Here is a 26,664-nt window from a genome sequence, read left to right as displayed (position 1 = left end):
TAAATGGATGAATAAACAAAAATGTTGCCCAATTGTTATTTTCTTTATTTGTCTTTATTTTTTATATTTTACAATGAACTGTACCACATATTGGCAAAGTTGAGACAAAAAGCACCTTATTTTTATGAGCTGATTGTGGAAAATATAAACTACTTGTGGGTATTATTGATAGATAATATCTTAGTCTACAAGCTAATGTAATGTCATGTGACGTGCCATGTGGAAATTCACTTCTTTTCAATGTCTATTTTTGTGTGAAAAATCAAAACGCAAAAAGTGTCTCAACTGTACTCAGTCTACTCTACAGTGCGACTTTCAGATCCCACCGCATTGACAGCATCAGCCAAACTCTCCCACTCATATTTTTTCCTTTTGTTATTAATTGCGGAGGACAAAGTTCCAAATAAAAAAAAATTGTTTTCCGTTTCTACCTCCGATAGTAACACCTCCAATTCACTTTCTGTAAAGATTCGTTTCTTGCCGCTATTTTCTTACTGCTTTCTTTTGCCAAAGTGGACTCATTACCATATTTAAATTAGTTTAATTAAGGGAGGAGACTGGGTGGGGCGTTGTGCTCGTGCATGTGCGCTCAATTTTACGTTAACTGGGATGTACAAAGAGAATATGCGTGGGATCCTTCGTACGCAGAGATTCATACATCTGGGTTTTTTTGTGCGTACGCACATTTACAGCTTTGTCCGTACGCAATGTTTTAGTATGAATTCAACGCAAGTCTTTATACATGAGGCCCCTGGTGTGCAGTCAGTAACTTGGAGCTTAACATCGACAAAACAGTGGAGATGATAGTGGATTTCCGCAAAAAGCCCCCGACTCATCCTCCTCTGGTCATTAATAACTCATCCGTGACTGTGGTAGAGCACTTTAAGTTCCTGGGCACAACCATCACCAACACACTCAAATGGGACAATAACATCTCCCAACTAGTGAAGAAAGGCCAGCGGCGCCTGTTCTTCCTCCGCCGCCTGAAAGGACTACTGCTCAGTCCCCCCATCATGGTACAGTTCTACAGAGCGGTCATTGAGAGTGTGCTAACATCCTCCCTCACGGTCTGGTTTGCCTCTGCGTCAGCCCGCGCAAAGGCCAGGCTACAAAGAGTCGTCCGGGCAGCAGAGCGGATCATCGGCTGCCCCCTGCCCCCCATCATGGACCTGTACAGCTCCAGATCCATTAACAGAGCTGTGAAGATTGCGGCCGACCCCTCTCATCCTGCCAATAGTCTGTTTAATCTTCTCCCCTCTGGAAAGCAGTGCAGGGCGTTTTTGCCCAAAACATCACGCCACCGCCACAGTTTTTTCCCCCAAGCAATAGCCCTCCTAAATGACTCTTAATCCTGGAATTCATTGCCCTTTTTTTTTTATTTAACACATCACTTTCTACATACATATTAACTGAAATGAAAGGCTCATTATGCAGCTCATTATGTGGGTCATTGTCTTCTCAGGTGTGAATCACAGCATCATTCATGCCCCCACGCATATTGCCTTTCCAAACAAAACGTGTCTTACAAAGTTTAAATCAATGTATTGTTTTATGTAAATGATTAGGCAGGATGATTTTCAGATCATTTTGAAGCAAAAACTCTAGGTGACAACATCCATTAGTCAAAAGTCTTGTGGACACATTTAGTATGTGTTTTGTGGCCTTATTTCAGAAACTTTCATTTTTTGTTTTTTTTCAATAACTATGCATAAACATTATTCTCTCAAAAATACAAACATGTACATACATTTTGCTCGCATATTATGCTAGCCCTGTTTGTGCTGAATAGAGTGTAATGACACCTTTTCCATTAATATGTTTATAAGCAACTGAAAAAAGCACAAATGTCAGGGCATGTCAAAACATCTCAAGGACCCCAAAAACACCTTAGATCCCAGAGGGTTAATATTGCAGGAATGTACTGATTTATGTTACTAGATGACACCACAGTTGTAAAAACATATCTCAGAACCCACACATTAAGCAGTGCCTTTCACATTATTTAACTTATTTTCCCTGAAATCCAACATCCATGACACTGAGTAATTTTTGCTTTGGTCTTTATTGTGATTGACAAAGCTATTAATAGAAAGACAAATGCATTAAGGACTTCTGTATCCTTTCAAATGGCTACACTGTTGTCCACATTTTTGGGGCTCAGATAGGTGTAGGGAAGCTCCAACTTCTTGTTCCGCTCCTCGATGAGATTGGACAACTCTCTCAGATCCTTTTGAAAATCTTCAATGAGCTTGCAAGGGACCTCTTCATCATACAGATTTTCTGGGAAATATCCCAGAGGGTACTACGGACAGGGTATCAAGATTGTAATCGTAAATAGCATGTTGATTAGAAACATGTTTATAACAATGTTTAACACACTGCGTATGACAGCACTAATATTCTGTAAGAGCCCACTGCAACACTATGCTCACTGTTTGCTAATCTGCTTTGTAATGTAACAGTCAGGTAATGCAAACTAGAGGAATGAAAGCAGTGTAAGTAAGCCATTGTCATCTAGAGTAATATGATGGTATTCACAAGAACGCCATTCAGATTGTTCACTTTTTCACAACGAAATTGAATTGTAGTCTTTAAACATGTGCCCTGATGATGTAAAAACTCACATGGTCTGCAGAGTCCTTGCTCAGGAGTCTCAGGACAGCCATCCCATTCACCGTGGTGCTCACATCAGGTAGGGTCTCCAGGATCGTGTTCTCAGTGGCATGGCTTTTCTCCTTGGGAGGGGGCTTTCTGAGGGCAGTGGGGTAATTAGGCATCCAGCCGCCAAAGTCAAACTGGGGGAAAGAATTCGTGAAAAAATGTGATATACAAGCCAAATATTCATAAAGAATAACAAGAGCACATAATTAGCATTACTTAGGCCATAGAAAGTTGATATGGACAGGTTTTTCTAACTTTTTTAGTCATGCCCCCCTTAAAGGAGCATTTCACCCATGGGAACATTAATCTTTATTGAAAGTGGGTCATATGTAGTCGAAATTTAACATAAATTTTTAATTTGGTGCCTTCTTGACCGAGGAAAGACAGAAAGTAACAAAGAGCCCTAAGCATTTGTATGGAAGACAACAACTCCCACAATGCACCACATTGCACAGCTTTGCAAGCCACTCCCACTAATCCAGTTCACAACACAAATGTCCGTGTCCTCGTCTGATTCAGAGATTTCATCCAGGAGAAATTGGCATCGTTGAAATTCTTTGCAGCAGACAGACTGTGTTCGTAGGCGCACAGTGAGAGCACAGGCACCATCAGTTCGCCCCAGCTCGAGCGAGTCCGGGCTCCTCGTCCATGACAGGCAGGGCTTCTGCCTCGGCTGCAGAAGCCGCAGCAGCCGCCTTCTGTTCCTCCATCAGCCTCAGCCGCTATATTGCGGCTCGTAAAGATAGCCACGAACAGCTGATTCGAGCATCAGACTTTCGAAATCCTCTTCTTCCATATCATTTTGAGTACCTTCTGCCATTGTCGTAACTTCACATCTGGCTCCACAGCGCCTGTTAGCTTAGCTTCCAAACAAGATGGTGGATATTGCTTTTAGTTTCTACAAGTAAAGTCCCAAATCTGGTTTAAACACAAATCTGGTGACAAGTCAACAGTCTTAAGAATGGAATTGGCGTTCGGTGCCGCTTTATAAAGGCAAAGCGCCAACCGCTATTCACACACTTGAAAGCCATTGTAACGGCTGTGTTCTGTTTTTCTGCTGATCTCCTGATAATAGTCCTTTACGATTGTTGCTTGTCAGACTGTATGAACATGATCCTCGCTGTAAGATCTCAGTTGATCGATCAATGACACGTTCGGTGATGTGAGCTGCATTACACGCGGGATTGAAATGGTGGCTACAAAGAAATCTCTAACGTTAATTTTTGTCATGATTCTGCCCTCTTGTCCTTGTTTTTTTCCTTAGTCTTGAGGCAGGATCATGACAGACCCATGTTTTGTGTACAAGCACATGGCCTTTTGTTTGGGCTGTGCGCTTGTGCTGTCTCGTTCCCTTACCCCGCCCCCTTGTTCTCCTCGTTTGTCATTATTGTTAATCAGTATCACCTGTTGTCCTTATTTTATCTCCTATTTAAGTCCCTTGTGTTTGCTGTCCTGTGCTGGTTTGTTTTGTATTATCATGTGAGTAGTCTTGTCGTGTGAGTTCTCTGTGAAGATTTATCTAGTGATTGCTGTCTGTTTATTGTCTAGTCTAAGTCTAGTTTTGTGATTTGTATTTTTCCCCAGTATATGTTATTTGCCCCCTCGTGGGTTTTGTTTTCCCTGTTTTTCTTTCTATAATAAACTGTGTGTTTTGAAGACTGTCTGCGCATGGGTTCGTTTCTGAAAGTCATAACAATTTTAGTCATAACTTGTCGTGAAAAACAAAGACAATTTGACGGTCGTCGTAGGGAAGTCACACTGCAGGACTGAGATTCAAATCTTCTGACACTGCCAGAATTTGTTCGGAGGTAAAATGTGATTGCAACGGTCATTAATCATCTGTCTGTGAACATGTCAAACTAACGATCAAAGACTTCAGATTTTAGCCAAGGATCAGAGGAATCTTTTAGGATTTGCTCAATTTGTATCATATGGCCAAATCGTGGCCAAAATCGCACAGTGTGCACTTGGCTTAACACACAGACCGCAAAACACTAGAACATAACTATATACATGAATCAAAACACATGAACACGTGACACTGAATGTACAGCTAGAGGAATGTGTGGAGCAATTCGCTGGATTTGAGAAAAAGTGTATGAGATTAGGATCACGGACTGCAGCTTTAATGGCTCTGTGTGATTGGAAGTGAATTGACTTGTACTAACTGACCTGTCCATTGTTTACAGCGGCATGTTGGGCTGATGCAGTGAAGATCACCATGGTGACAAACTTGATAAGCTCTTTCAGTGTCTGAAAAGATGATGGAATTCCTGGGAAGAAGAATGAAAGGCTGTTTCTGTGGGGAACTCAGTTTAGAATGTTTATACATAAACACTCACACGCACACGCACACACACTCACACGCACACACAAAAACTGAAATGGAGAGTGGAGCCATAAACCAAACTACTTTTGACTATTGACCTGGTTCAATTATTTTCCATAAAACAGTGAATTACAGTGGGGTTTACAAAAGAGGTTTTGCCTCAAAGCAAATATGTCTATCTTATGCTGTGCAAATACTGAGCTGAACACAAAATAAAAAGAAAAGAAACCTTTGTTGGAGTAAATGTCCTAATATGGCAACAATTCCATTGGAAATGCATACTCATTGGTCGTGACACTTTATTCCACCAGAAATCACACTTGCAGCATCTTCAACTGCAACAACCTTGATAACGGACTAATAACAGACCTGAGGAATCTCTTCCCAGGAAGCCATTGGTGAATATCTCACTGATCCAACGCTGCAGCTCTGTGTCCTTCTGCACGTGTGCATCACTTTGATAGTAGTATGGTAAGAAAGCTGCAACAAACCTGTAAGCAACCACAGTCAGATGTTTTCCAGGTTTACATATTTACAGCTTTACTTTTTTTGTAGATTTGCTTTGCATTTATTTCTTAAGCAGGAATTTATTCAAACCGACTTACAACACAGTACATTGTACAGCCTGTGCTTACTGACTGAACCCATGAACCTGTATAATTGACACTATATTTTTTTAAATTTAAGTGCACCAGGATGTATTAGTTCAGCCCTAAAAACTGGATGTATTATGTAACACACACACACACACACACACACACAGAGAGAGAGATAAAATCATAATGCCTTTAAATAAAACACTAGACTAAACTCCACTGGTAGTCATACTTGTTGATGATATTCCACAGTCTCATCCCGTCATCTCTGTAGTAGTAGCGGGGCACATTCTCCAGGCCTCTCTTAGAGATGTTATCAGGAAGACAGAGGGCACTGTAGGTCAGGGAGGCAGTAGCACGCTTCAGCAATTTTTCCAATGACTCTCCACCTACTCCTGCATACTAAGAGTAGTATCATTAACGGAGAGAAGACACGACATAAAGTTAGGTTAAAGGCTACTGTAAAAACTAAGTTCTGTCACCACAAATCCCATAATAATTTCCCCAAAATTTAAATAAAAAATTTAGTAAAAGAGTAGATTGTTAAAGTAGTCAGTCATCACAGAAAACATTAAAGATCCATTTTGTATTTTTTTTTTTAACAATCTCACAAGATATGTTTGCAGGTACTGTAACTGATGTGTGGCTGAGAGTGACCAGGACAGAGACTTGGGCTCGCCTTTCAGGAGGTTTGTTAATGTGAAGACGATGGAGTTGAAGTTCTTGATGAAGCATCGATAGAAATTGGAGAAACCGAGGAAGCGCTGGAGTTCTTTGATGGTTGTGGACCAGTTTCGAACAGCATCTACTTTCCCCTGTTTAAGATGATATAGTTGCTCACCAATGGTTGAATCTCCTTGTGGTCGACCAAAGACCTCGCGGAAGTGCCTTGTGAAACAATCCAGGGATTGAGTTACAGGTCCTGCTTGAGTCCAGAGAGTTTCGGCCGATTGTAAAGCTCGCCCCGACAGCAGGGATATAATAAAGGCAATCTTGGCTCGATCGGTGGTAAAACGCTGCGGTTGCATCTCTAGAGCCAGTGATCATTGTAAAAGGAATCCGTTGCAATTCTCCGCCGAGCCAGAGTAGGGCGCCAGGTTGGCCACGGGACTGGCAGAATGGCTGATGTTGTGGCTGTGGAAGCGCTGAGTCCGTCCACGATCTCCTGAAAAGGATCTGTAGAGCTCATGCTGCGTTAAAGTGGGTCTGATCTTCTGTAATGGATTAACTCAGATAGATGGAATATAATAAAGAAAGGATTTATTGCAGTATAGCGAAATCAGTGGAAATAGATGGGAGATGTCAATGGAGATAATCACTGAAGAGAATGGTTTGGAACTTTACTGCAACATGGATGAATCAGAGAAGATGAGGGGGTGGTGACTTCAGAGCGGGATGAGGAGCACACACCTCGCGAGGACCCACGAAGAGGAGGCAGGTAGGTAGAGCACAGGGAAGCACACACGAGGCGAGGAGTCGTGAGACTTGGAATGCAGGAACATAGAATATGCAGAGAATATATGGGTGTCACAATCTCAGCCTGAGTTCATGTCTTGTGTGAGGACTTTTGTGTTATTTCCTGTCTTGTGCCATGTTTTGTAGTTTTTCATGCTGATTAGTCTCCAGGTGTGTCTTGTTTGTTCCCTTGGTTACCATCGTATGTTCCCATGACAATCAACCACACCCTCTTGTTACCTTGTTAGCCTGTGTATAAATTGCCCTTGTGTTTCTCTTGTGGTTTGTCAGTCGTTGTTTGCTGTACCATGTTCCTGTCCTGAGTTTCTTTGTTTGCGCTGTATTACATGTTTGCATTGTTATTAAAGTAGAGCTTGCATGTGGATTCTCTCTCTGGTTCGTCTCTGCCTCTCTATTACAACCGGTAATCAGTCTTTACTCAAGTACGAGACCAGACAACTATGAGGCTCGAGGTGTGTGCTTAAGTATGTGCGTGGTGATGAACCTGAGAGGTATCAGGGCTGCGTTCAGCACCGACAAAACGTTGCACAACGTTTTTTAAAAAGAGACGGTGATGCGTTGAACACACTGTTCTGATGACGCAAGAGTTGCAACTATGGCAGCTGAGAAGGCCATTCTTTGTGTTCTTTGTGAAGAATTTTCGGAGCCTGATGAAGTCGGTATAAATATGTGTTTAATACTACAAAATATGCCCGATGTTACAGTTACTGCACTTGCATGCCGCCCAGAACAAAAGAGAACATCCCAATCGAGTGAAGGGATTGCTGAAACTGAAATGGAAGCACACATCTTACCTAATTCAGACTAAAACACATCTATTTAGCCTCACATACTGACTTTATTTGTAGTTCATACTGTTTTAATACCCTGTATTTTCTTTCTCATTTTTAGGAAAAGCACTTAATTACCATTGTTTATTTCTATACCAAATGTCAAACACTTGCAATGAAGCTAAAAATATAAACAACTACATCATTATGTTGATATCCTATACAGAGCCGGACAGTAATGGAGTACATTTACTTGAGTACAGTACTTAAGTACAATTTTGAGGGATCTATACTTTACTCGAGTATCATTTTTGGGGAGTACTTATGACTTTACTCAAGTACATTTGAGAGCCAAATATTGTACTCTTTACTCCACTACATTTCTATCCATAACTGTGAGTACCTGTTACTTCTTCTAAAAAAAAAATTTAAAAAAGGGAAAAAAGAAACATCTCGGAAACCCTCAATTTGTTGTTTCCCTCTCAAATGTGATTGGATTGTGCAGGCGCTACTGATTGGGACAGCCTATTAGCAATCACCTTCAGCTTTCCGCCAAAGTCAACTCCATGGTCAGATTTAGATAAGAGACGAAACCATGGACGAAACAATGGATGAAGACGCAGCAGGTCCATCCCGGGAGTATTTTTTTCCCCAGGATGGTAGGGGAAGACTCATGAATATTCATTTGGGAAGTCATCCCTGATTGGTCTTAACCCCAGTGACGGGTAGGTTTAGGGGCGGGGTGAGGGAGGTCATAAGACCCCCAGTGACTGGTAGGTTTAGGGGTGGGGTTAGGGGTAGGTCATCAGACCAATCAGGGATGACTTCCCTAATGAATATTCATGAGTCTTCCCCTACCATCCTGGGAAAAAAAATATCGCATCCCGAACCCATGGCCCCACCTCGCCAGACTATTTCAATTTTCTGAACAAGTTAATGATAGTTTTCGCTTCAAGTGTTTGCTGTGTTTACCAATGTAAGCACTGTGGCAGTAGTAATGCAATATTTAGAAAATTTACTCTTGTACTCTTGATACTCAAGTACTTTTAAAAACAAGTACTTTAGTACTTTTACTTAAGTAGACATCTGACTGTAGTACTTTTACTTGTACTTGAGTGAAATTTAGCAAGGGGTATCTGTACTTTTACTCAAGTAATGAAGCTGTGTACTCTGTCCGCCTCTGATCCTATATTTTACAATAAAACTTACGACAAACATGTCTTCTAATATCCTCAGTTGTTGCGTATACCGAACTGCATCGAACACATTTGTAAATTACTTTCCTTGAACCCATTGTGCGAGTTCACTTTAATACCGCGTGCTTTATATACATGTTGCTGCTGATTGGACTGCAGTTCTGACACACCCACCAAACAAGAGAAAACGTATCTCAAACCCCGTTGCACACCGGTGCACGCCGTTTCCAGGAAACATGACGTTCAACCCGGAAACCGTAGCAAAACGTTGCGCAACTTGAACGTGCCCCAGGTGTGTGTGATACTCTGGGGATGGTGCTCTCTGTGATTGGCTGGTGGCAGAGCCTGGCGTGTCTGTTACAGGTACATAGGATAATGAACTGAATTCAACAAAAAGTGTATTGGATTATAATTGAAGACCTTTACACCATGTCCTAACTACACGTGACGCCGCGACACGTGATAAAAGGTATCTTTTCCATGTTAATCAGAGTTTTTGTCCTAACCAGCCGCAACTGCGACACACAACAATTCTATTTTATAAAAAAATTATATTTTTCTGCGACGTCGTGCTGGAACAACAAACACAAAGTGTGGCAATGATAATCTCAGGTGCTGTTTATGTGCTTTATTATTTATGTTAAAAGCATGCAATGTGACTTTGAAAATCATTTAGTGCTCCCAGCTTTGTAGCTGTAAAAGCAACAATGGATAATTCACCTCAGGTCTTGAAATTAAACAAATGGAAACAAGAACGTTCAAACTGTGAACAAACAAGTGTATTCTTTGACAAAGATTGTTTTAGTAACTCAGTAGCCTATGTATTTTTAATAAAGTTTAAATGGTGTAATATTTGTGAATATGATTATGTAGCTACTTAGCCATTTTCTTGTGATTGTCTTCAAGATTACTCTCTAGTGCTGTGCACTTGCCGTGAGACTCCGCCCACACGCAGTTCTGATTGGCTGTGGGTTTTAATAGATTGATGCATCTCCCAGTCGCGTCGCGTCTAGTGTGGACAGACAAATTATTTGTCCTGGAATCTTATTGCATCGCATCTGGTTAGGACATGGTGTTAGTGCCTCTGCAACCATGACATATGCATACCATTGTAATGGCCCCATCCTTGGATATCAGCTCATTCCGGGCCATGATGTTGATCTGGAGCGTGTATCGGATATGAGGAAAGAGGAGCTACAGAAGGAAAAGTAAGTAAGAGATTTGTATTCCCTGCCTTCACAATCTTCAAAGATAAAATATATGAATGAAGAATGAATTTTAATTTCTTGTCTGTGAGTGTGTGCGTTTTTGCACCTGTGTGTGTGTACCTGTACACCATTCCAGTTATTTTTACATGAATTATAGAATGATTAAATTTTTTTAAGAGAATTGTTACAGGGAGGTGAATGGGTTTGAGTAAGACATTAGTGACCCTTCATGAACTTAATGTTCTGTGTAGTCTGTGTCCATAGGCTATAGATGAGTCAGTCCCGCTCTCCAAAAGGCAAATATTGAAGGGCAGGCTTTTTCACTAAGCAACATCTCTGAGGTAAAATATACAGCTGTGAACACAGATTACAGCTGAAAAACTCTCCTGCCATCAAATAGTATATAAGTAACAAACATACTCTCTCTCTCTCTCTCTCTCTCTCTCTGTGCTCACTGGGAGCGTTTGGGTGTGGGGATTCGTAAGGAGGGAGGGTGACTGTTATTTACTTTTTCCTTTTTTTTTCATCTTTAAAATTTGGGTTATAACAGTTGTTTTTTAAAATTCAGTTAAATTGAGGTTAAGATGTTTTTGGGATGGTGTTGGGATGGTCTGTGTCTCAGTGTCTTTGCGTAATGGAATCAGGTGTGTTCCTGCGTTCCATCAGGTTATTTCCTTTTTCTTATGGGGCTTTTAAGGGTGGGCTTCTTGAATATAAATGGAGGTAGAGATAGGACTAAGTGGTTTCCGAGTTTTTCAAAATTAACTGGGTTGAGAAGTTGCATGTGGTGGGAAGGGAAGCTCACTTTAAGTCATGGGACAAATAACAGCGCAAAATATAAGTATATCGAAAAATATAAATGTTACTTTTTTAGCTGTAGATGAGGTTATAAAAAAGGTAGACTTTTGTTAACTAAGATTGAGGTTGGAGGAATGGTATTTGTGTTCATGAATATTTATGCCCCAAATAATGGGTCTGAGAGGATGGAATTTTTTATGAAAATGAGAAGGTTAAGACAATTGATAGTAATGTGTGTGTTGTTGTGGGAGGAGATTGGAATTGCACCACAGATTTTACAACTGATAGAAATGGTGAAGAGCCACATAGTCAATCAAGTATTGAGGCATTAGGCAAGATGGCGGAACCAGGTGTGACAGGTGTAGCTGCAGCGCTCTTCACCTATGTGCTGCTCATGAGTATCTTTAGCTATACCGAGCTATATTGGATGACTACTATTTTAACAGTAATACAAAGCCACCCTCTGTGACTGATCTACTGACAAACCAAGCAAAAAAACATTTTGGATTTGGGAGACACGTCTTCATTCAATTGCACCTTTCCAACCGAACAACAAAATGCTCTAAAACCTAAATAAAGCCACAGAAAAGCTACGCGTTTCTAATAACCATAACCCTCTTGCTGTCCAGAGACATCCACCATTGCTCTGGTCCGCTCAACAATCAAGAACAAAACAGACCCCACACCATGTCCGCGCACAGCGCGAGCATCACTGGTCTGCTCAGCCTAACCCACCCTAGTCTCCAGTACTGCCGGTACCGTCCTGGAGTCTTCAGTCAATGTTCACCAGGCTCACCCCCTTGTAGAAGACTCCAGGACTTTATACTTTGTACCTGTTGCCTCATCGTCCTCATTGAAGTCCCAAGCGTGACAATGGGACTCCAAATTAAAACCAAGAGGATTATTTGGGGTGCACCTCAATATACGAAGCCTCGTATCTAAATCTGATCAAATTCAGTATATTTTAACAGAATCGAATTTAGATTATCTTTGCTTGTCTGAAACCTGGCTCCAGGCTAATTCACCACCAGCTGCAATTATGGTAGCAGGCTCCCAAATCTATAGACGTGACAGAGTGAAATCTAGAGGCGGAGTTATGGTGTATATAAAGAACAGTATTCAATGTGAGGAGATAAACTTGGCAAACTGTGACTTAGAATGTATTGGGCTAAAAATAATTTTATCACCACATATGTCTTTATAATTTGCCGCCCACCCAACTCAAATACTGATTTCTATGAAAAGTTACAAAATATGCTGACAAATTGCAATTTTGATAAATAGGTAATAATAATGGGGGATTTCAATGTTAACTGGGAAGATAGATCAGTCAGAAAAAGCTCAAATAAATAAACAAAGATAAAAATAGCTCCCTTAAGTAAGGAATATTTGGAAGGTGTGGACGCTTGTTCAGTCTTGTCTTTTGAGGTTCCTCAAATATAACTTTTTATGTCTACTGTACATCAAAGAAGGCCATATATCACATCACAGTGAAGGTCAAACATCAAGAATCACTCAGGAGAGTAAAAGCCTCTGGGTGGCCAGGACTGTTGACACCAGATTTCCTCGCAAGGGACAGATGGAGAGCACTGTATAAACCTCCGGTGGAGAAGTGAACAGCTGATCTACAGTGTATGATTATTCACAGGGCAATAGCTACAGACAGATGTGTGGCACACTTGAATCCAGCAGTGGGTGGGGAATGTAGGTTTTGTGGTGAAGAGGAGGATTTGGAACATTTGTTTTTAAGATGTGCAAGACTTTTTAAACTTCTGAAGGAATGGTTCAGGGAATTTAGCGAGGATTTTTCAGATCAGTGTTCATTGGAGGGTTAAAGTATGAATTTGTGATGGGGAAGAAAGTGTGTTTATTAAGTTATCTGATTGGGACTGCAACATTGGCAGTGTGGAAGACTAGGAAGAACAAAGGCTTACAGTTTGCATCTACGGATCCTTAAGTTATGTTTAGGAGATTAGTGGCAGGAAGGCTTAAAGTAGAGTATGTGTATTATAATATTGTAAATAATATCAGTTGTTTTATTGAAATATGGTGTGTTGATGTTTTATGCACCATTTATGATGATGTGATGGTTCTGATTTAAAAAAAAAAAAATTGTACGCATGTCTGTGGGTTTATATATGTTCTAATTTTAAAATGTAATGTTTAAATATGAGTGTATGAATGTATGAGTTTTGAAATGTCAAAAATGAAAGAATTTTGAACCTCTCTCTCTCTCTCTCTCTCTCTCTCTCTCTCTCTGTGGATATGACATGTCTGGAAGACGCCCCTGTTGTTCTATGAGCCCTCACCATTCACACGTCAAACCAACTCATGCGTGACAGATTCAATACCTTGTAGAGAGGATGTGGAGAGGGAAGATTGCGCAACGTGGCCACGGTGAACACCTCCGCCAGCAGGTGAGTCCTCAGCAGGTGAAAGTCCACCTCGTGAACGCCAAACTCTGCGTTTCGGACGAAGATCTTGGCCAGTTTCCAGTCGCCCTTTGAATCCGTTGGGAGGAAGATGGGATTGTCTTTGCTGGGCTTTTGCCTTAACTGTGCAGATTAAATTTGAACACTGACATCTTAAAAAAGGTTTATTTAATGTTTAATCATTCAGACATGTTTTCCCACTCTTCAGTTGTACATTATATTTCACCTTTTCTTTGTTTCTTTGTAATAATTAGTTTTTTTACCTCATCTTTCAAGATTTATTCATCTGTATTTAATTTAATAAACGATATCCCATACAGGGTGATGTCTTGTGTTCTCCCTCAAAGAGCCGAGGTTATATTCATAACCCGTGGATTTCTGCACTCCGGATGCAAGATACGCACCTGAATGGCGATGGGCAACATCATGCCATGAGGGTTGCAGTACAGCAGGACCAGGGGAGCCGTGAGATACTGCTGCCTGCCACTGACAACATTCCCCACCAGCCCGTCCATCATCTTATAGTCAGACAAGAAGATGTTCCCTTTCTGGGTATGGGGGTAGATCACACCAAATAATGAAGAAAGCCAAGAAATTAGGCAAAATCAAAGCAAACCAGACCCAGTCATTCAAAATCTCGAGAAGAACTTGCCCATCATTGCCAGGAGCAAGTAGCATACCTTCATCTCCTGCTCCAAGCTGCTTCCTCTTAGTGAGCCTTTGACCATGTCATCTGTGACGGGGAAATTCGTGGGCAGAGTTGAGCAGCGCTGGATCATCATGGGATTGATGCCATTCAGAAACTGGTAGCCAAAGAACTCGTCCTTATCCCAGTGCTCCTGAATGTATTCTGCAAAGCACGCTGTGTCAGAACATATGCTACAGTACAGACAGTAATTTATTTGCAATACAGTCATTTTGAACAGTTCATTCATTTAAGATGACTACCAATGGTTTTGTTTCCATTTCCACAAAAGAGTGCTTCCATTTGGCTGATGCTTTCCCACGATTTTCTGCTGTCAGCTAATCCAGTTAGCTTCAGAACAGCTAACCTGTACACAGAATACACAGGTACACAGTGCAAACATTAATAGTGTAACTAGCCTTGATATATTACCTATGGTCCATCCAAGCTTTAGTTGTGATCATCTTTGAAGTTACTATTAGATATTATATTATTACTGTCTTCAAGAAGACAAAGCTATTTTGTGAATGCCATCCACTTCCATACAAAATACACTGTATATACATGGATCATGTTTTTAAATCACCACAGTTCATTTTGAACTAAAGCATACTTAAAATTAAATCTAGCTATAAATATTTAGCATTTCCACCAGTGTAATCTATCACTAAAAAACACACCATATTTGTTATGAGTCTGGTATATTTCTCTTTCTCTTTCTCCCTCTTCTGGCCACACTCGTACACACACACACACACACACACACACACACACACACACACACACACATAATCACACGCACCTTCACTCTCTCTCAGCTGTTCCTAGTCTCTACTAGCTATCGCGCTAATTCTCCCACACCTGTTCTCGTTTCCTTTCTGATTGTGTTTGCTACTTCTAGCTTTCTCTTTTCCTGCTTCTTTGCCAGATTATTACGTGAATCACTATGCAAGGAGCTCTCTTTCTATTCCCTTCACGTTCCTGTCCTGTCTGAGTCTTGTCGGGATCTGGTCTGTACTGGTAATTCTCTGTGAATGCTGAATTATTCGCTTACTCTATACTGTACTCTGCCCAGTTTACCTGCTGCTGAAGACCGGCCAGTGCCTGTACCCCGCCTGCTGCCAACCTTTTCCTCTCTGAGAGACCTGAGGCTTGTCGCCGCCAGACCCTGGGCTTATCTGCTGTGCCCAGCTCTGTGTATTTTCTACAAGAGGATTTCTGTTATTTGCCTTAACGCCCAGATTGTCGGCTGTTTCTGTTCTTCATCTTTATAAGAGGAAGTTTTCTGTTCCCTTACGAGAACGTTCTCTCGTACTGTGTTGCAAACGCTGCGGGAAAACTCCTTTTCTCGAGAATATTGAAGCCTTTATTTTAAAATGCACAGCGAGAGCACCATAGCTCACGCGAGTGAGCTGATTGGCTGTGCTGCGGCAACTGCACAAACCTATGGTGAGTGAGCAGGAGTGCGCGATCCAATGGGAGTGCTTGGCGCCCTGCCAGACTCGAGCGCGCCAATTTGGACGTGACAGGAGAGTATAAATTCAGAGAAAACTCACCATATGACAGATCTATTCTCCTTCAGCTCTGAGACACACCTCGTCGCTGATTTCTCCGGATTGGAAGCCGCCTCGCCGTAGAACAGCCTCTCAGCGGAACAGCTTTGCGCCATCGGCAGACTTCGCCAGCAAGCGTTTCCCTGTGGCATCTGGCGAGTATCCTTTGCAAGCTTTTCTAAAAGAGCAAATCGCTTTTTTAACAGCGGCAGCGCGTTGTTACAAATGCTGCTTCCCATCTGCGATTCCTGCGGGGTTCCCCTGCATGTGTCAGACCGACACACCCAGTGCGCTATCTGTCTCGGCCCTGAGCACGCCGATGCAGCGCTCACTAAAGGCAGCTGTCATCACTGTGACCGCATGCCTGTGTCTGTCCTCCGATCCAGACTCGCTCTCGCTACTTCAGAGAGTGAGCCTGCCCACCTTCCCGTCTTCGGCGCTCCGCGAGCCCCGTAGGAAGAAGCGGCGCAATCAGAGGATCCCTGAACGCGGTGATTTCAGCGTGTGCACACCGGGTCCTTCCCCACGTGCCTCGCCTATACCTCCATCTCCAGTTCGGTTCGTCAGAAGCGACCAACGCCCCTCTGTTGCAGCGGCGGGACTCGTTTCCTTTGGCGGATCTGCTGAGGAACTGGATGACACACTTTCAGTAGCGGCATCTGAGAGTGAAGATTGGTCGGGCTCCGCGGACCCCGCCCCTCCCTGTCAGAGTGATTGTCTCGACACCAGAGCGAGCATTGACACCGAGCTTCTCCGTGTCACGTCTCGCGCTGTCGACGAACTGGGTCTCGACTGGCTTTCACCAGCTGAACCCGCGAGAAGCCGCCTCGACGAGTGGTACCTGCCGGGGCGTCAAACGGCCCCTCGCCAGCGCGCCGCTCCATTTCTCCCTGAGGTCCACGAGGAGCTCACAAAGAGCTGGTGCGCGCCCTTTTCAGCGTGTTTGTGCTCTTCTTCCTCTACCACGCTCTCCACTGTTGACGGCGCTGAGGAAAAGGGCTATGTGACGCTCCCGCCACTTGAGGAAGCGGTCGCCTCACATTTGTGCCCTCCCACTGCAGGAAGTTGGAGGTCAAAAGCAGTGCACCCGTCCAAGCCGTGCAGGACTACTTCGGCTATGGCCATCCGCGCTTATTCCGCCGCCGGTCAAGCCGCCTCTGCACTACACGCCATGGCGACCCTTCAGGTGTTCCAGGCTAAGCTCCTCCGTGCTATGGATGAGTCAGGCCCTGATCCGGATGCCTTCAAGGACCTCAGAAGTGCTACAGACTTGGCGCTACGGGCAACAAAGACCACTGCTCAGGCCATCGGCCGCAACATGGCCAGCCTAGTAGTATTGGAGCGCCACTTATGGCTGAATTTGACTGAGATCAGGGACGCGGACAAGACCGCCTTCCTCGACTCACCGGTCTCCACAACTGGTCTCTGCGGCCCATCAGTCAGCGGCTTCGCAGAGCGCTTCACGAAGCCAAAAAGGCTTCCAGTGCTATGAAGCACTTCCTCCCGAAGCGCTCCAGTTCGGCTTCACAGCGCCCCAGGAGCACGCCGCAGCCAGAAAAGACAGCACCGCAGGTTCATCAGCCCCGCCCAGCGGCTGAAACCAGCCAGCGTCTGAAGCCAGTGAAACGGTACCCGTTCCCCAAGCGCCAGGGCCCCCGGCCGAAGCTCACGCTCGACCACGGGCCCAAAAAGCCGTCCTAGCCGGCAGAAAGAGGGGTCTATGTCCCGCCGCGGCTGGACCAGCCCCAAAGACCGCTCGAGTGCTTCTCACAGCCCCCTCTTCAGCTCAGGCGGCTGGAGCAGTATTAAATGCAGAACATGGGCCCGTCATCTGTCACGCACCCCTGCACCCAAACGCTGTTTTAACAGCGACCCACACAAAGCACAAATCGAGCAAATTCTCTCACATAAACCCACGGCGGTTCGGGCCCCCAAATCTGGGCGTTCCACCGTCAGATATGATTTTACCTCTGGCTCATCGGGCTCTGGCTTGGCAGGCCATCCCCGGAGTCTCAGATTGGGTGATGAACATAACCACCGCGCTTTTGCGCTATTATTCAAACCACGGTAAGGAGCACCATAGCTCATGTCCTCCGCACCGAGGTTTCATGTCTGCTGGCGAAAGGGGCTATCGAGATAGTCCCCGCATCACAAAGCGAGTCGGGATTTTACAGCCGTTATTTTCTCGTTCCTAAGAAAGACGGCAGCTTGAGACCCATTTTAGATCTCAGACACCTGAACAAGGCCCTCATGTCACGGCCATTCAGAATGCTTACAACCAGACACATCCTAGCGCAAATTCGCCCAGGAGTTCTTTTACAGTGGATCTAAAAGACGCTTACTTTCACATCCAAGTGAACCCCCACCACAGACTATTCTTGAGATTCGCCTTAGAGGGGCAGACATATCAGTACACAGTCCTACCATTTGGACTGGCACTGGCACCTCGTACATTCACAAAGTGCATGGATGCAGCTCTCTCCCCCCTGAGACAGCGGGGAATGCGCATTCTGAACTACCTCGACGACTGGCTTATACTGACTCAGTCAGAGGCGGAGTCCCATACTCACAAAACCTGGCTCCTCAGCCATCTAGAATGTCTCGGGCTCAGGGTAAACTTTTCCAAGAGTATACTGTCTCCCAGCCAACGTATCACGTTCCTGGGTACAGTTCTCGACTCCGTATTTATGAGAGCATGGCCCACCACGGACCGGGCTCTGTCAATTCAGCGGCTCGCCGCGTCATTCAAGGAGGGCTCCTATGTACCCCTCCGAACGTTTCAGAGGATTTTGGGCCTTATGGCTTCAGCATCATCAGTACTCCAACTAGGCCTACTGCGTATGCGTCCTCTTCAGCTGTGGCTAGCACCTCAAGTACCCCCCCATGAATGGCGCTTGGGCCTCTTGAATATCAGGGTGGACCAGCGCTGTATCATAGCTCTGGACCCCTGGAAAAACACCAGCTGGTACCAGCAGGGTGTGAGCATGGGTTTGGTCTCAGAGAGGAGGGTCATTTCGACAGACACTTCCAACCTCTGTTGGGGAGCCTTGTACGAGGGCAGGCCTGCCTCCGGCCTCTGGTCGAGCTCGGAGAAATGCCTACACATCAACTGCCTCGAGATGAGAGTGGTTTTTCTAGCCCTAAAAACATTCCTCCCGTATCTGGCGGGACACCACGTCTTGGTCCGCACGGACAAGATGTCAGTGGTCTCCTACATAAATCGCCAGGGCAGCCTTAGGTCCCGCAACCTGTTCGCCATAGCCATACAGCTACTGCTGTGGGCTCAAACCAACCTGCGCTCACTCAGGGCAGCTCACGTACTGGGCACGATGAACGTAGGAGCAGACATGCTTTCTCGGGGCAATGTTCCCCCAGAAGAATGGTCACTCCACCCCCAGACGGTTCTCCTGTTATGGGAGGTCTTCGGGAAGGCAGAGGTAGACCTCTTCGCCTCAGAAGACAACTGTCACTGCCCAATCTTTTTCTCAAAGAGCAGGGATGCGCTGGCCCACGAGTGGCCCAGCCTCCCCCTTTATGCGTTTCCCCCGGTCTCGATGCTCCCTCAGGTCATCGAACGGATCAAGAACACGAATTGCGCAGTCCTACTTGTAGCCCCCCTCTGGCGAACCCAGATTTGGTTCCCAGAGCTAATGCAACTGTCTGTGATAGTTCCGTGGCCAATCCCGCTGAGGAGCGACCTCCTTGCGCAGGCAAACAGGACTATCTGGCACCCCCGTCCTGACTTGTGGGCCCTCCATGTATGGCCACTCAACGGGTACCCCGGGACCTCCCAGAAGGTGTCCTGAATAACATAATGGAGGCTAGAGGGGCCCCCCTTTGAGCCACTTCAGTCGGCTGATCTAAGACCCCTCTCTCTTAAAACCGCCCTGCTATTGGCACTGGCATCAGTAAAAAGAGTGCCTCCTGTCTTGAGTTTGGGGCTAACGACTCTAAAGTCTTCCTTAAGCCAAGACACGGATATGTACCAAAGGTGCTCTCAACACCGTTCAGAGCCCAGGTTATTTCGCTATCTGCCCTCCCAGTTTCGGGACAGGATAGTGATGCTCACACGCTCTGCCCCGTCAGAGCTCTGAGGATATATTTGGAGCGTTCGGCCTCTTTCAGACAGTCTGAACAGCTCTTTATCTGTTTCGGGGGCCGCACCAAAGGGCTGCCGGTCACGAAACTCACACTATCCAGATTGCTCTGGCATACATGATATTCAAACTACTCTGTCATAGTCCCGGGGCTCCCCGGATTCTCAGAGTAGTCGCGGGCGAATAGCACTGCGTTTTAAATTGGGTTCCCACAGCGTTTGTAACGCAGTATGAGAGAACGTTCTCGTAAGGGAACGTACTTGGTTACTTACGTAACCTCGGTTCCCTTAGAGATAAGGGCACTGCGTTGCCTTGCAGTGCTATTTCGCTCATATCAGGTGTTTCGCTTCAATCGATATAGACCTGTCATATGGCAAGATTTCTTTGAATTTATACTCTCCTGTCATGTCCAAATTGCTCACTCGCCATAGGTTTGTGCAGTTGCCGCAGCACAGCTATGATGCTCTCGCTGTGCAGCTGCAATGCGTTTTAAAATAAAGGCTTCAATATTCTCGAGAAAAGGAGTTTTCCCACAGCGTTTGCAATGCACTACTCATTCCCTTATCTCTAAGGGAACCGAGGTTATGTAAGTAACCAAGTACGTTTCTACCCATTATCTGGAGTCATTTCCCTTGTTTCATTAAAGACATTGTTATTTTGCATTTTCGCATTTGGGTCCTCTCTTACCTTTTATGACAATATTAGGCTAACCTACAAACAGAAAACATTGATACAGTCCATTGTCCTAACAATAATGGTGAAATGGTTAAGCTTGCTGTCATGGGCTCACTACTTATGAACTCTCTAAATGCGTCTCTCGAGTTACGATTACATTGGGTAGCCTACTTTCAGCTGAGTATACATGGCGAATCCTTGAAGAATTATTGCAGTTAATTTTTTAACAAAGCATACTCCAAAGTAATCTGACATTGCCTCTACATTACCAATATAACTTATCTCTCCTGTGGTGCTTGGGTCCATGGAATCCTGATGCAACAGAAATGTGTAAATCGTAGGTGAGAAAAGGCAAACATGGTAAAAATCTGTTAATCTGATGAAAAACAGATGCCGTGCAGTGTGCGAAACTACACCAACACTCAGACACAGTTGCAACAGTGATATATTTTAAGCATGGGAATCTGTCTTCTCCCTCATTTTCATGTCGAGTGAAACTACACTGATGGAAACCTGCTGATGCTACTGATTAACTGCGATCTGGAAGAGGAAGCCTATATGGCAAAGATTAACCATGAATATGCCTACTGTCCATATTGCTTGTAATTTAAATTAAAATAGAGTTGACGTCTGTTCAGTTGTTTCCCTAAATTCTTATGGTTGTGTTGTTCTAAAAACCCAATATAGGGTCCAGCAGACCCGTGAACACTGAACAGTGTGTAACAAAGAGATGAACACTACAGGAGGGTTAAAATGACTTGGTCACTTACTGCTTTGCTGCACTGGAGTAAAACTCGTTTTCCTTTGTGTAAGAGAATCGGACTTCAGCTGGCAGAGCGAGGGCAGTGTCGCAATCGATAACTTGAGGTGTGCCCTCAGCGTACACATGCCACCTGGGAGTAGAATATTCAGCTATATTTTAACGGAAGGAATTTAATTTCACTGAATTTATTTTAATATAAGGCAGACACTTCGCTGTCACACCCGACTTGTATTAGTGTGCTGCCCACTAACCTAAATAACTTTTGTTGCTCCTCTAGCTGCCTCATCCTTTGTCTTTGGGCTATTGGGTTGGTGTCCTGGAACACAAGTGAAGCTGAAATGCAAATGCCAACATTAATTCACAATCTAAATTTATGTTTGCAACCGAAAACATTTTGAAAAAATAAATAAAAATGTAGGCTATATTTTGTATATATCGTTTCTTGATCATAGAACAATGACTTGTCATCCATGTAATTTTGACATGACACTAAATGATGTGCTTTATTTTAAAAAGGCTAATGGTAGCATTAGCCTATAGTTAAGTCACAGTCTTCTGAGATACGTATAAAAAAAGATGTCTTTGTAAAAAAAACAAAAAAACAAAAAAAAACCACGAATGACAACTACGTATGCAGTACCACTGCAAGCCATCTCCCAATAAACATCACAACAATGACAGCCATGTAATCTCTAGTCCTGACCCTGTGCAGGAGTTATACTTTATTAGAGCATCTGACACTTTAGACATTATCTCTCCATCATATGAAGAAATAAATGTTTGCTTAAAGGAAGTCTTCTACACTATAAAAAAGTCTGTGTGTGTATGTGTGTGTGTGTGTGTGTGTGTGTGTCTGTGTGTGTGTGTGTTTGTGTGTGTGTGTGAAAGACTGAAAGACGCAGTGGAGGAAACAGATGGTTTAAAGCAAAGCCTGACAAGCCCCCTGCCTTCTCATTAATGCAGAAACCCATCCGACTGTATGAACGCCACAAAACATATCCTTATCTGGGTCATAAATTTAACGTCAGTGGCAATTGGGAGGAACAGATCACAGAGCTGTGTCACGAGTACACCCAAAGACTCGGGCTGATTGATGCTGCCCCACTCCCCATACTGATGAAGATTGAAGCCATCAGGTTGATTGCAGTGGCTAAAATCCAACACCTTTTCCCGAACGTACATATTCCAAAATGTACACTGTCAGCGATGAACAACGAAACGGTGAAGCTGGTGAGGTAGTGGTTTTGTCTTAATAGTCGTACAACTCGGGATATTATCTTCTAGCCGTGTAGAGACGGAGGTCTCGGCGCCCCAAACATTGAATGGCTCTACACCGCCTCCAGAACAGGACATCTTCTAAACATGCTCAACAATGACGATACAACTGTTAGAGAACTATCACGCGATTCGCTGTTTTTACATCTACAGCGTCGCAAAATACCTGCTGCTTCCACAAACGAGTCCCAGTTTCTTGGATTTAAACTAAAGCAGAACGGAAAGTTAGACATCAGAGCAGCCGGATTTGGAGAGCGCTCCGACTGGCTGGATTTAAATGACCTCTGCTGCCGTACAGGAATACAGCTGTCCTGGCTGGGACCCGACGGAGAAGTAATTGCTCTTAACGACAGCATAATCACCGATCCGCTGGTTTCCACCCTGGCGATCCTCAATAAAGACAGTACACCTCACCAGCTACAGATTAAACACGCAAGAGCCTCAATTCTTCATCTTAGACAGACCCACAATGGACAGCACTGGACGGGTCTCAGATTACAAGGAAAACTTGCATTACCATTCAGTGTCTCATTCTGTCCTGACAAACCCCTCAATCTCAGATGACATTCTGATATTCATTATTAAAGCAAGACTACAGTGTCTACCAACGAAGTACAATTTGGCAATATGGTATCCATCAAAGCATGGACCCTATTGTATATTACATCCAACTCAGCAGGAAAATGAAACGGTTGCTCACATACTAAACGGATGCTACAACTATAAAGGACTTTATGTGGCCAGACATGACCGTTTGGTTGATCTGGTTGCAAAGGACTTGCAAAAGGTAATCTGTGGACATGATAGTAAGATCTACAAGCATAGCACTGTACGAATTAACTGGTTTCATCATAACACATCTGACAGTGATTACATTCCAAACATTCCAAATACTCCTGACATTGTAATTTTAAATGAGGTTAAGAAATCTGTATATATCTTTGAGGTGGGCTGCTGTTTTGACCTGTGTGTGTGTGTGTGTATCTTTGAGGTGGGCTGCTGTTTTGACCTGTACATGGAGACTTGCTACTATTCCAAACTATTGAAATATCAACCTCTGGTAGATCTCATTCTCCATCTTGGATATAACTGTAGATTAATAATTCTGGTATTTGGAAGTTTGGGTCATATCCATAAGAGTGTGATCAGGGGGATGCAGTTTGGGGGGCTGCAAAAAAAGGAGGCAAAAAGGCTTGCAAAATTCTGCTCTGTTGCAGCCATAGGGAGCAAATATGGAGACGGAGATGTTCTGTTTATCCTTAATGTGTTGAGAATCATAAATGGAAGGACCTGTACAAGTATGTGAGCCATGAATGAACTGTAGATCTGTCACTTGGTCAAAGACTCTTCCCAGAGTATTTGGATCTTGTTTTCTTTGTAATGTCTTTCAGATCCAAATAAAAGTATTCATGTGTGTGTGTGTGTGTGTGTGTGTGTGGGTGTGTGTGTGTGTGTGTGTGTGTGTGTGTGCATAGCTTACATAGCTGGTGGACATGTCACAAAGCATTAACAATATGCAGGAAGTAACAATAAAAATGTATAAAAGCTGTGCTGTACACATGAACTGGTTCATTAAAAAATATATAGGCAATAACTCTCTGTGTGATATCCCAAACAACCCAGACATCACCCACATAAATGATTATAGTAAAACCATGACCATTATTGAAATAGGATGCTCTAAAGGATGCACCTAACCCTTGGGCATGTATATAAACTTGTTTTGCATATAGGTTTCAGCTGGGTGGGTTAAGCAAGCCCACTGCAAAAAGATTATAAAAAGTATTGATCGTGTGTGTGTGTGTGTGTGTGTGCACATGCAGTATATTAGCAAGACATCACCACTGAACTTTCAAGTACACCGGTAAATGTGAATTTTGGCCATGACTTGAAATGGGAGTGCCTACCTTTAGCAGGTCTTAAAACGAGCCTCTCGTTACAGTCAAGCCAGCAGTAGCACGGAAACAAAATCTTGCCACCTTCTGGAGTGTTGATCAAGATCTTTTCACAGAACCACTGGTTGTGAAGAAGACCCATAAACGACTTGGAGTGGAGCTCGACAGCTATGAGCTCTCCCAGGGATGCTTTACAGTGAATCTTAAACTCTCGCTCCTGCACAGACAGATGTACAATGGCGTATTAGGGTCTTTGTAGGTAAAACAAATTTTAATAATATGCAATTGGGGGAGGGGGTTTAAAATTCAGCGAAGAAACTCAGAATTTCCATGAAAAAAACACAAATATTCTGAGATTATAAAATAACAAGTTTGCATGGAAAAAAACACCAAGAACAATATTCTGTGATTATAAAGTCAAAAATTTGCAAGAAAAAACTCTGAAAAATAGTGTCAAGGAACCACATTTCTTTATATTCCAAGGATGTAGCACCACAGACAGCCCCGTAAACAAAGATCCCACAGGCACACGTTAGTGAGGAGGTGCAACTAGTGTGAAACACTGAAGCGTTCCTGGCCGGTAATGGAACCACACTGCTTCACTTTGCATTCAACCTGAACCTGATCCACAGCCCACATCACAAAGGCATCATCCAGAGAGCATGCAGGGGCAGCGTTCTTTCTGAACCAATTTCCTGATAGCTGAGGCTGAGGCAAGCTGTGAATGGAAGAAACAGCCTATAGCCTACCAGATTAATCTATTGACACTGTTTTGCTTTGGATATTCATGATAACCCGCTATGAATTTAATGTAATAGCTAGTCTTTATTACTGGCCATGCATGTTTGACAGCCATATGTGAGATACATGTTTATGGTGGACTGGTGTGATGAGGTACAGCCTTGTGAAGTGATGTGGTACCTTCACTTCAAGTTTTTTGTGAGTATTCTAGTTTATATTCCGAGTTTTTTCCTGGAATGTTACGACTATATATAATATTAGAACTAGTGCAACTAGTATGAAGCATATGGCTGTCAAACATGCCTGGCCAATAAAAGACTGGCTTTTAGGCAAAACAGTGTTAGATTGATTGGGTTATAGGCTGTTTCTTCCTTTCACAGCTTGCCTCAGCCAATGAGAGATTGGGTCAAAGCTGTTGGCCCTGGGTGCTCTCTGGATGATGCCTCGTGACGCGGGCTGAAGAGCAGGTTCAGTCTGAGTGCAAAGTGAAGCAATGTGGTTATTTTTTCACCGATATTCTGAGTTTTTTTTATTTATTTTTTTTACCTACAATGTCCCTAATATGCCGTCGTACATATGGGACGATAATTTTAATGTAAATAAAAAAAGATTTTTTTTCATTACTCCATACAACTTTTATTCTCACTCTTTCAAATATCTTCCATTAAATGTAGTGTTGACTGATGGTTTAGTCAAAAACTCCTTACTGTTGGTTTAATTGGGTGCACTTACCGATCCTTGCAAAAACCCCTTAATGGGATTTAGATTCTGTTCCTCACTCTCAGCATCAGTGCCACGCAGTTGGATGTAGATACGGCTAGTGGTGCCCGCCAAAAGCCCCTTTCCTGTGAACGCCGTTACTGTGTAGATCACCATGGCTGTTCTGCAAAGTAATAGACAATGATTTTTAAGAGAAAATCCAAACATGATGAGACCACCAAAGAATATCACCAAGTCCATAAGTGAAAGAGAGAGAGCGATTCTTACCTTTTTCTGTAAGAGAACTCACAATGTTACTGCTGTAAGAATTGCAACAACTGTTGTAACTAGATTGATTGTAAAGAGAGAGCAGTTTATGTCATGGAAATTACCACAGAAATGAAATACATTTTAATTATTCTCTGTAGCAAAGATCTTTAAAGTTTTATTACCAGGTTTTTGCCAAAACAAGGACCTTGTTCCTTTCAAAATGATCTGAACAAGAAGAGGCCAAGAGCAGAAGTCTCCAAGCATTTTATAACTTTTTTGTAAAGTATTCATTTTCGTCACAGTCATGACACCCAATCTAAAAATTCCTTCCTTCCTTTGTACAAATAAGGAAAGTCTTCAAACGAGAGACCTCTCGAAAGGGAACTAGTTTTCACCACAGCACTAACTTGTTGTGCAAAATTCAACTTGCAGTCAAAAAATACACCCAAAAAAAAAAAAAACCCATCAGTTTTGCTCTCATTTAAGTGGAGAAAATTCGTAGCCATCAAGCATTTTACATCAGAGACACTTAACAGTGTTGGCAC

General features: G+C 43.5%; 1 protein-coding gene across 2 annotated transcripts; it reads right to left on the bottom strand.

Moving 5' to 3' along the window:
- Positions 1–2,043: 2,043 nt before the first annotated feature.
- On the bottom strand, positions 2,044–26,403 carry LOC311080372 (hydroperoxide isomerase ALOXE3-like). Of its 2 annotated transcripts, none has more exons than XM_084110316.1 (16): positions 26,302–26,403; positions 26,138–26,196; positions 25,883–26,033; positions 24,422–24,626; positions 21,491–21,572; positions 21,247–21,369; positions 14,415–14,518; positions 14,147–14,316; positions 13,871–14,014; positions 13,386–13,589; positions 10,136–10,222; positions 5,819–5,988; positions 5,360–5,481; positions 4,834–4,934; positions 2,625–2,795; positions 2,044–2,302 (listed from the first exon to the last, which is right to left on the bottom strand). In XM_084110316.1, exons 3-16 carry the CDS (start codon positions 26,024–26,026, stop codon positions 2,123–2,125), a joined length of 2,007 nt encoding a protein of 668 aa, XP_083966442.1. In that variant the 5' UTR covers positions 26,027–26,033; positions 26,138–26,196; positions 26,302–26,403; the 3' UTR covers positions 2,044–2,122. The 2 variants fall into 2 exon arrangements, with proteins under 2 accessions (XP_083966442.1, XP_083966443.1); XM_084110317.1 differs by having other exon boundaries at positions 26,138–26,169; positions 26,302–26,380.
- Between the last annotated feature and the right edge of the window lie 261 nt (positions 26,404–26,664).

The sequence above is a fragment of the Abramis brama genome (genome assembly GCF_963993115.1).
Source record: "Abramis brama genome assembly, chromosome: 3".
In the NCBI taxonomy this organism is placed as follows: Eukaryota; Metazoa; Chordata; class Actinopteri; order Cypriniformes; family Leuciscidae; genus Abramis; species Abramis brama.
The sequence above is the reverse complement of the archived record's forward strand: the minus strand, read 5'-3'. Positions and strand labels throughout refer to the sequence as shown.

Excerpts from the sequence above, each read along its gene's own strand:
- LOC311080372 (XM_084110316.1), bottom strand. The coding sequence starts at position 26,026 with ATGGTGATCTACACAGTAACGGCGTTCACAGGAAAGGGGCTTTTGGCG. Across the intron at positions 21,573-24,421 it reads CGTTTTAAGACCTGCTAAAG|CTTCACTTGTGTTCCAGGAC; the intron begins GTAGGCACTCCC and ends TTTGCATTTCAG. Across the intron at positions 2,796-4,833 it reads CCGCTGTAAACAATGGACAG|TTTGACTTTGGCGGCTGGAT; the intron begins GTCAGTTAGTAC and ends TCTTTCCCCCAG.